The sequence below is a fragment of the Perna viridis genome, chromosome 5, assembly GCF_037379345.1.
Source record: "Perna viridis isolate PV_CMFRI_1.1 ecotype Kerala chromosome 5, ASM3737934v1, whole genome shotgun sequence".
Classification (NCBI taxonomy): domain Eukaryota; kingdom Metazoa; phylum Mollusca; class Bivalvia; order Mytilida; family Mytilidae; genus Perna; species Perna viridis.
In genome coordinates this window covers 25,663,052-25,674,487 of record NC_142449.1, presented here as the reverse complement: position 1 = coordinate 25,674,487, position 11,436 = coordinate 25,663,052, and the positions used below count along the sequence as shown (strand labels likewise).

Here is an 11,436-nt window from a genome sequence, read left to right as displayed (position 1 = left end):
TTTTCTAAATTATTTTCGAACAAACATGTTTTTCCAAATATCTGTTGTAATCTGTTATTGGATTCCTATTTATGTCAATATAATGAATATTTAAAGTTTGAAAAAAAATATTGTTATGATAAACTTGTATTATTTAGCTTATTTTCCTGGAATTTTATGCGAAACTTATTTCGTTGCTCAGACAATTTTTGTAAACAATATGGCGACGTAAACAACGACAGGTGCTTGATATCGCCGATTAAACTGTTGGAAATTTTCGACATGGCTCTAGTTAAACTCGATAAGAGCATTGCAAAACCGGAATGGAATTCATACTTTCGAAAAACTACATCAAATGGTACCATCTTGCTGTTTCTTATTGATTAAAACATTCAATTGATTTATTTTCCTACTCGCTATTCAGATTAACCCATCATTCAAGATGGTCAAAATAATAAGCCTCCAATAAAAATTCAAAACAACAAAATTGATGGACATGCTTTGTTTCTATACACAAAGCCTAGATATTGTTCAATTAAATATTGAAAAAAATATGATTGTGAATGTTTACCTATTAAAGGAATGGGTGAATGACAAGAGTCATCGGCTGCCATAATGTAACCTGAATTGGGTACAATGGTGAAATTCTTGGTGATGCCTGCATTTAATTATTATATGGTCTTTGAAAGGAAATTTGTGTATATTTTGATCAGAATTCCTTGTTTAATCATCTTTGTTCTATTTTATATAACATATTATACCTGTTTGACCAGCTTTTTAAAGTTGTAATTTTAAGTTCTTTTATTATTAGGTCAGAAAAATGATGATCTTCCTACTCCAACAATTGATTATGAAAAATTAAGATGGTTATGTGAAATTGATGGCTTGAAAGGAAGGTAATATTATAATGAACTTAGAAATAATGCAAGAAATTTACATGTTTTTAAAATTGTAATGTTGTTATTATGGAACTAAAGTCAGTTTTAATTTTTTCAATATCTATTATGAAAGTTTAATTTATTTTACTCACAACTAATAGACACTTTTTGCAATCATTACATAGTATTTTGTTTCTATTTTATGTCATACTAGAGGAAGGTTCTTGCATACACAACTTTATTATAGGACAATCTTTTTCTTTGAAACTTTGCCATTCAATAATGGATATACATGTACATGTGTGATATTTCACTCATTGATAGTGAAATTGTTGAAGTTATACAAGGTCTTATTTATGTACAGTGAAGAAGACAGAAGTACAGATGAAGCCCATGAGACATTTATGACACACTACAAAGAAATATTTGCCAAACCTCCCAGGAAAAGAGTATTTCAATCGAAGAAAAGGTGACTTTGGCTTGAATTTAAGTACTGAAATCTGTAAGAATCGGGCAACATTGAAAATAATGAATCATGCTCCAAAAAAAAAACCACTCTAATTTGACAATGTGGGCTGATAAATTATGGTCTTTTGAAGATGAATTGACAGTTTGTTCATCTTAGAAGTGTCAGAGGATGCAGTAAAGTAAGTTCGAAGTTACAATATAATGATAGGAGAAATGTGATTTATCTCTCCTTGATGATGAAATTGCAATGTATTTTCATGTAATTTTTGCCTCAATTTACTGACACTTGAAAAAGAAGTAAATGCCATTTCTGCATTTCAGATTACCTTTTGAAAAAGTTGTCATGGAAAAAATTGTGTGTTTTTTTCCACCATGATTTACCCACTGCCTGTTTCTTATAGAGAATAGCACTTAACAATTCTTTTTCATTTCATACATTCTTTGATAATCTAAAATCAGCTCATCAATGGCATCAAAAACATTTTCAGGCGGAATTACAAGTACATTCTATGTTTTAATTACTAATACATGTAAGATATAAGATTTGTAGTAGTATTCTTAAAGATATATATAAAAAAATCTGAAAAGGGTGTATGTACAATTTAAGTATGCATAACATTTATACCACAGATTTTCTTAACTACACATGAAAGTGAGTCATGTATGTTTTTTGATGAGTTGTCACCAAATAAAAAAAGGGATAAATGGCAAATCCAAGCATTTACATAACCTGTGTAGGGGAATTGAAAAATACTAAATGCATAACAAATAGTGTCTGACCAAGAAGTTCAATTACACGTACTTGTATTTTAAAGTTTGTATGATACAATTTGAAAACGGAATGCTTATATTGCAAGTATGTAGAGTAATAATATCTTGAGGAATTTTCAAAATCATTTTGGCACAATGTTGGTCTTTATAGAATGAAACTTGGTGTAGTTTTTCATTATTCCTTTTTTTGTTTTTATCTTTTACCCCAAAACTGCTGTGATCTAGTCCTGGTTGCCAAAATGGCATGATACAGCTGCAACCTTTTTTTTTTTATTTTGAATTTTTTTATCCCAATAGTGAATTGATGTTTATCTTAATGTCATTATAAATTTATTGTTTACTTCCAGCATAGACAAGATTCCATCACAAATGAGTATCACACACAATGCTACTGGTAAGTGAAAACATTTGATATACTGCTGTTATAATAATGTACAATATAATGAATATACAGTGAGACTTACATGTATCTAAACCCATTTTTGACTTTAAAATTTGTTAGGTTTAAACAGTTGATCGCTTGAGGAGGTAGACCTAGGGCAAGGGACACAACTCAAACAAATCATTGGAATGTTTATATTCAGCATTTTACATCAATCTCATGTAAGTGTCAAAGTAACTTGGACTAATTTCATTCTGTTTCAAATGAAAGCTTGATAAGCTTTGATGAAATTGAATATGATACAAGCATATCACTAATTTCAAGAGTTTTGTCCCTTACCCTAGGTCTACCTCCTTAATTTCTGTTTAATATGCAACTTAAATTAGGGGTCCCATACAATGTTTACCACTTTAGATCCTTAGTACATCTACTTACTGTTAAAAATTTACTCCGATAAAAATATTTAGATGCCTACCATATATACTTTACTATTTTGATTTAAAGGACTTTAAACACAAGATGGAGGATGGCAAATGCTGTAGCACAACTGCTTATTTGAAACCATATCATATAATTACACTGAATGAATTTGCCTCCATTTTTACAGGGAAGAAAACAGATGAGCAAAGAGCTCCCCGAGACAAGAAAACATATCCTATAGATGAAATAACACATGATATCAGGGATTACCTCCCCTTATTACATAAAGAGAGAAAGAGTGAGCATCCTGCTGCAGTTAGAACAGAAAACCTGAGTATGCTCAGAAAGCTTCTAAGAAAACTGTAAGCATTTTTTATAGTACATGCACTGTGAATTAAGTTTCCTAGAAGGTAACTTATGGTGAAAAAGTGATGACTTTGAATATCATTCCTCACTCAAATGATACAGTTCATGGATTTTCGAACTGTGAAAATTTGTTATCATGAAAAGTAGTGTTAGAGAAATCAAGGGAAATAGAATTTGAACAGTAATCCAGGGATAGTAACTGGACAAAGAAAATAGATACACACAACGAAGAACATGAAATAACCAAAATAACACACTCACAACCAGGTGCACTGGTAGGGTAGTTTGGAAGTTTTCTATAGTAGGGAACACTTGTTGAATTTGTGTATGTTATTTTAGAACAAACTTTTTAGCAGTAAATAACAATTCATAACAACAAAAACTTATTTTACATTTAATTTAGAGTTTACACTTATTTTATATTACTGGTGTACTTCAAAAAAGAAATTAAATATGCCAGTACTGAAAATTTCATCACTTTTAATGCATTTTGATAAACCCTGTCATCAAAGTTTCAAAGCTAATATATGTCCATTCATAACAACATTCTTAATTTGAATTCTTGAAGTTTGAATTTATGTTAACAGATTTTTTCTTTCTTTTTTCAGGCCTTTTGAAAGGACAGCTTCAGACAATGATAAAATGTTTTCTATTTTCAAAACTTTCAAATTTTTCCATGATAATGTTCCAGATCACATATTAAAAGAACTGTGTGTGGTTGCATTATTGGAAACATGGAAAGAACCCAATTTTACTGGTAAATACTGTTTGTACTTGTTAAACAAAGATGTGTTTATGAAGACAATAACCCCAACATAAACTTACCTACAAAAGAGGGCACTAATGCTTCCAATTTTAGCAATAGTTACTTTGAGAGGGCAACTTTCCATATCTGTCCATTATTCCATTCTTCTTATAAGATAACTTATGATAAATAACTCTGACAACTTTCACTGATATTTTGAAGACATATAAGTTCACGTTCCCTGAAAATCAGATAAATAGATTGTATGCTGTTTACAAAAAAATTAACACAATGACTGTGATGTAATAATTTTATCTTTAATAGTGAAATAATGATAGTGTTCAACCTGTTGATAGGTTGATGGCCTGTAAAATACATTGTGTTCAGAAGAAAGGTATAACTGCATTGGTTTCTAACTTCTCAGTTTAACCCTGATACATGTATCGTTATTTGTTGTACAGACTTTCTTTTGATTACTGCCTTGATTTTATCAGTTCAGTAATTCTGTCATTACCTGCACTCCTATTGAAACTGTAGGATTATTTACTGTTTGTGTTCATCAGTCTTAATTAACCTTGTGAATTATTTGCAGTTTATGGTAGAAATGGTTTATATATGGTATTAAAGGGATCAGTACGACCTCTGACCTATCCACATCTGAATACCAAAGACAATATTTTAGATTCCAGATCACCAACACCTTTACTGACAGAAGAAAGTGATGATGTTGTAAGTATCATACCTATTATCATCATGTTGACAATCATACTGTCAGTTTAAAAACAGATTCATGTCATTTCAAGCTTTATGTGATCAGCAGTGGATTCACAGGGGTTTTGGAGAGGATTTTCCCTAAATTTAGAAAATGTATACTTTTGCATGAAATCTGGATTTTATCCCCAAAACTTGTGTGTCTCATTCTTCTTAGAAGTAAGAGTAAGTTTTGACCCCTAACTTGAAATAATGATTTATTCCATACATATCTTTTTACTATAGAAAATATATTTTGTTTTCTTTTTGCAGCTACTACCAGGAGAATTCTTTGGAACACTTGATAAAATTGAAAGAAAACCAGGTTCAAAGTAAGTTCTGGTTTTAATTTCTTCTTCTTTTAAACTTAAACTTTCTCTATTTTGGTTGTTTGCAGTTTTATGACATATGTTTGTCTAATCTCTATCATTGCAAAATAGTAATACTTGATGGTTTATGCTTTGCAGAGTATTTAGTGTTGAAACAAGAGAGGTCAACTGTGAATTCCTGAAAATTTTATCTACAGATTATCATAAAGTTATAACAGTAAGTTATGTTTACAATATTAGGCTTGATAAGAAATTTTAAACATTTGACTGAGATTTCAGTATTTTTTGTGCAGCATAAAAAGTTCAATAATTCATTCCTCTTTCTACCATTCCCATTCCAATGTCCCTGCAAGTATTAACCACTGATGATTTTTTTCTGCTTTTTAGCAGAATTCTGCTAATTGAAATCCTGATTTATCCTTCTTTTTTTTTACTGTTTATTTATTTTCGATTTTTCCAATTTCTGTTTTGTTTGATGATCTCATAAAATTGTTTTTGATGGTTAAACAAATTCCAGGATGAACAACTGGGTAAATCCAGGACAGGATAGAGATAAAAACAGAAAGTCAGGCCAGAAATTGTACTGATAAAATTTTAATCTAGCCCCCTAGAAATATCAAATGCCTCCCTAAGACAAACATGCATTGTTGTTGTACAGTATTTGGGAAAATACTTATTGGGAAATGCACCTAATTTCCTGTATTTTTCTTTTTTTAAATAAACATTAATATTTGTAGTAATTGTTTCACTTTTTTAGCAAATCGATACTAGAGGTAATGCAGAAAAGAAAAATTTATTACTCACTTGTGGAAGGTTCCAGGGTTGGTCTGACCAGACAATTATACAAGTTGCCAAATTAATAGAATGGATTTCATTCCCTCCAAATACCAGTAAGTATTATTTGTTGTTTTATTGGGCCAATGTCAATTTAGGGGAATATCTTAAGGTGTGAATGAGTATTTTGTGAGTAAAGATAGTTTCCTGTAAAATTTACAAGACATTTAGCATTTTTTTCACTTGTTACTTTAACTCTTTTATAAAAACTAATCAGGAATTGAATTAAAGAAGTATCTCCTCTAGCTAAATCTAGCATGTACCAAATATTTCACTTGAAAATTGAGTTTTAACTGACATTAATTGTCCACATTGTTTTCTCAAAATTTGTTAATTTCAACTAAAACCCTCTTTAAAAATGCTAAAATGTCCAACCTCGGTTTTATACAGGTTTTGTAATAGGTACATACATATTCCTGAAGTACATTTAAAGAAATGTTTTATATTTTTTATTTAATTTAAATGATACACTGTGTTTTGTTTTTCATTGAATAAAAATAACTTCAAATAACAAATGCACATAGTGCATTATCTGCAAAATGTTTGTTTAGTGAGTTACTCAGTTTTTAAAATAGTGATTTTTGATTCATTTATTTTCATTAAATTTAATTGAGACTTCTCATGGCTAAACAGATTAACATTAAGATTAACAGTGATTTAAACAATTATTAAAGTTCAAAGCCAACAAGTATTTTATTTTATTCTGCAGTAATAGCCAGTGAGGGTTATAAAGCACCATACATTGGGTTTATAAAATCAGGAGAATGTCATGTACTGCGACAGGTGGAAGTCGTGAAAACTGCTCCCAATGGGCATAGGGTAAGGATCTAATCTCAGTAAGAAATAGGCTGGGATTGAAACATGGCCAGAGGCATCACTTTGACAGTGCAAATTAACTGTAGTAGACAGTAGTAACATCAGAATTGAGGAAAGAACCAGATTTATTGTATTATTTTTGTGTAATGAGTTTTTATTTCTTTGAAAAGTACTGCAATAAACAAATCATGGGTAGAAAACTCTGCCAAAATTGGTATATAATACCCCCGCTCCGAAGAAGCTGTTTTGCCCTTGTCTGTGTTTTCATCTGTAACAATTATTTCTGCACAATTTTCTTAGCAACTACTCATCACAGGGGCTTGAAATTTTAACACATTCTTCCTGTATGTATGTCATATGGTGGGGTCCATTTTTGGAGAAATCGACAACAGCAACTTGTTTGCCAGGACTTTTTTTTTATTTTCCTTCTATAGTGATTGAAAGTGAGGGTATCACTACTGAGCCATTGCTCACAAATTTCTTGATTGCTTAAACACACAAGTATGATGTCCATTTAATAACATGAAATTAAACTCCAAGTTTATTGACTAAATGTGAAAACAGGAAACAGCGAATGTCTGCATACAAAGGAGATGATAACAAAGAATAAACAAAACGAGAAATGCTCAACCAAGATTACTGGTACTGTATAACAACATTTACTTTCTCATGAAATTTGTATTTTGAATTGTGTGCTACTTAAGGAGGTAGACCTAGGGTAAGGGATGTAACTCATGAAATCAGTGTTATGTTTGCATCATACTCAATTTCACCAAAGCCTCTCAGGCTTTCTTTTGAAGCAGAATAAAATGAATCCAAGTTAATTAAATGCTTACATAAGATTGATGTAAAATGCTGAATACAAACGTTCCAATGATTTTTAAGAGATGTCCCTTACCCTAGGTCTACCTCCTTGTGGGCAATCTTATTTTCAGGTAGATTTTTTTCCATCCAAAATAATTGTAACATATTTTGTTTCAGGAGAAAAAGTTGAAACATGTAGTTATGGGAAAGTTGGGCATTTCCCAATCATTTGGTGAAATCAGTGTACTAAAGGATGAACCAATTACATGTTCTATTGTGACCGCTACTAGTGTCTCTCTTGGAATCATTAAACCAGAGAGAATTCAAGGTATTTAGTTATGTTTTTACATGAACCAATTTTTATATTATGTGAACAACTCATTAATATTTTGCAATCATTGTATGGAAATTATCATCTGAAAAATTATTGATGGAATAGAATAATATGTAGTACTGTAAATGGTGGAATTATTGCATATAAATACTGTAGTTTCTTTCTTTTGCAAGTGCTGAAATTTGAATTTTACTGCAGCAGTGCCCATATTTGGCAATGGGTGTGCTGCTTCACATGCAATTACTTGTTTGAATTAAATAAATCTGAGTTTTTTTCAGCAAATTGTTATGATGGAAAAGAAATATGACTTGGTTGTAATTCCCATAAAAATAGACATGATTTTCTTTATATCAGAAATCCTAAAAAGTCAATATCACAATAAATACTCAGTAATTTCTGAATTAACAATATATTATAAATATGTTTGTAGACAAACAGACCTTACTAAATCATAATTAATTGAAATATTTGCCCTCTTGTTAAGTCTTTAATGCATGACATATACATAAGTTAATAGAGGAATTATAGTACTCTTACTGAAACAGAGTTTATAGTTGGGTAGTACTGGTGGTATGGTGCTTTTTGGAGGGTGTACAGTTCTTTAAAAAACCTTTTTTTATATTATGTAGTTTTAAAGAATAAAATACTATATTAGAACTGAAGTAAACATAACCCAAGTGAATCATGCCGAGCTAGTTCATAATTTACACATCCCATTAGGGGAGATTATATTTGTGCATTTTTTCCCCAATGTAATGGTTTAAAATCGATTTCCCAAAACATTGTACATGTAAATTTTGTCATAAGTTGTGACATCACAATGCTATTTTCAATACTCACACATTTTGATGAAACTGACTGCAAGTTATTTTTCAATTCAGTTTTTGCAATTTTTCTGTTGACCATGTTTTTATCTCTTTTCAGAGTTAGATGATGTTACTATTCAGCTGTTTACACAGTCAAATGAACCCACATTTAATAGTTTTTCAAAGGTAAATTATATTGATTTAATTTTTAGGTGATATGGCAACAGGTAAAGTGATCAAACAACCCACTAAATACTAAATCACAAGTCATACACTAGTTTTTACATTGTTGTTAACTCAGAAGGTAAAGCTTCTCCTTAAAATTCTGATATTTCAAATGTTTTTTTTATGCATTTGATTTGTACTGGGCAATGCCTAGATTATATGCCAGTGTATGAAATATGTTTATTCAAGATGAAAATGTTTTCTTCATACATACAAATGTGACGTTACAATACTTATCAACAGAATTCAGAATTGTACTATGCAACCTTGGCGCCAAATTCATCATAGTGATTTTACATCTATACTTAAGTATTTGCTATTTCCAATTTTCCCAAATAGTTTTTTTTTGTTAAATTACCCCTTCCTTGCAAAATGTGTTGAGGCCTTTGCAATAAACTTTTTTTAAAATTTACTCCATATGAAAGAGAAATATTTGACTATATTTTAATTATTTTTTGACAATCAATAGTTAAGTAGTTTGGAAGTTTTCATTGTCTATTCAAAATAAAAATCCTATAACCCTATATATTTGTCAAAATTTGTCTTTTGATATAATCATTGTGTGAAACAAAAGAAATTTTCTCCTTCCATTTGTTTTAATCTTAATTATTTTTAAAAAATCTAAATCAACATGCAAAGTATTATCATGGGAAAATTTGAAATAAGGAAAACTTTTTGACTTGATACAATATATATCAAAGCCTACCAGTAATATTCTATGAACTACTTGTTTTCAGGAAGAGATTCAAGAAGAGTATATGAATCAGGAATTAAAACAACAATGGAATGAATTTAAACATAGTGTTGTAGTAGATGTTATCAACTCTAAAGGAATCAGACCAGGATATGGAAAATGGGCAAAATACTGAACACTGTTGACTGTTTAAAGTTGATACTTTTAGGGGTGGGTGATGGCCATGATCGAAAATTCATGATAATCAGGTAGTCAAAACAGTCAGAAATCCAGCAGATGTCAACTTATTTTTCTGTAGAAAACCATGTACCATTGTGTGCCATTGGACAATACCTTATTTCATATTTATTTTTCTTTCAAAACCTGAAACTGTAATTTTTTTTACAGTTTATAAATCAAGCTTTTCAATGAAGTTTGTTAAAAATCATGTAAGCTATATTTTCATAGTTAATTTATAAAATAGATTTATATTCTTATTTATAATGATAAATGGTGTATTTAAGGTTTTTGTCTTTTTATTTTGATAATAAGTATTGTTTAAAACCTGATATTTTCATATAATATATATTTTTTTAAATATATTTTCCCTAAATAAAGATTTTTGTGTTCAAGAACCAGTGTCATTGCATATAAACTATTTACAAGTTATCTTTAGTTTATTTCCATACAAAACTAGCATTTCTATTCTACATTTGTTTTTGGATTATTTTCGGCCTGATATGAATTAAGTGCCAAAACAGAAGTATTAAGTAGCAGTCTATATTAAAAATCAGACAGGGAAAGTGATTTGTACATGTCAAATGTTTTTATTGCTTATACAGGAACAGTTTCAGATCATCTAACCATAGGAACCGTTTCAGACCAACTAACCAGTTTTTGTCATTCTGTTGTAGCACTTACATAATTGTTTTTGAAATTGCAACTTTGCAAGAGTTATCGTTTTTCATTTGGTTTTGAATTGGTTGATTTTAGTGGGAGGTGAATGCATGGTTTTCTGAAAAATACAAATATAAACACAATTCGGGGTATAGTAAAGTAAATATACAGCATATATAAGTAAAAAAAAACATTGTTTGTTTTTCTACACCACGAATAACATTTGCCATAGGCAGTGTCTGTATTTAAAATGGACTGGTACTTAAAGGCATGAAGACAATTTGCATAATGTAGGCAATGACCTACATTTGTATGCAGTGATGTTTTTTTTAATATTGTGATATACAGTGAAATCTGTCCAAACTAAACATCAGAATGACAGTTATCATTATGGTATTTAAAAAGTGTCTTTGTTAAAACAGGTCTCCAGATTATTCAGAGTTTGGTTTAGACAGGTTTTACTGTTGAAGTTTAATAGAACAGCTGTTTCATGACTATCGAGTGAACTATTAAAACTGTCACTCTTAATATTAAACGAAGATGATAACTAAGCTGTTGCACTCAGCCTGTGACCTCGACCATCATAGTTATCACCATCAAAATAGTTTTGACTATTCCATTAACAGGCATGTGTTTGTATGAATTTTATTGTTAAACTGTTTATTTTTACATTATCATTATTATTGTTTTAAAAAATGTGAACTGCATTTCTACTGACCTGTGATAATAAATGTGTATTTATATGTTACTTTTTATCATGTTAGTCCCATTTTCTTGAGATTTTTAGCAAAACATTAACATGAAGAAACAAAGACACAAACTAGTGATACCTCAACACCTAGACTTCAGTATATGGTCAAAATATAGGAAATCCTTATCACTGAAGTCTCTTGATATTACACACACATATAATGTATAATAGAACAAAAAAATCAATAGTCCTATTTCCTATTTACAGA

At 30.0% G+C, this 11,436-nt stretch overlaps 1 protein-coding gene across 1 annotated transcript; it reads left to right on the top strand.

Annotated features, from left to right (window-relative positions):
* The first annotated feature begins 187 nt into the window (after positions 1-187).
* LOC148616832 (cyclic nucleotide-binding domain-containing protein 1-like) lies at positions 188-11,225 on the top strand. Its single transcript, XM_088583936.1, has 14 exons — positions 188-337; positions 791-875; positions 1,222-1,326; positions 2,444-2,490; positions 3,086-3,260; positions 3,873-4,021; positions 4,602-4,738; positions 5,033-5,091; positions 5,227-5,305; positions 5,846-5,978; positions 6,632-6,741; positions 7,720-7,870; positions 8,801-8,868; positions 9,645-11,225. The coding sequence occupies exons 1-14, from the start codon at positions 262-264 to the stop codon at positions 9,774-9,776; spliced, it is 1,506 nt and encodes a 501-aa protein (XP_088440062.1). The 5' UTR covers positions 188-261; the 3' UTR covers positions 9,777-11,225.
* Positions 11,226-11,436: the final 211 nt, after the last annotated feature.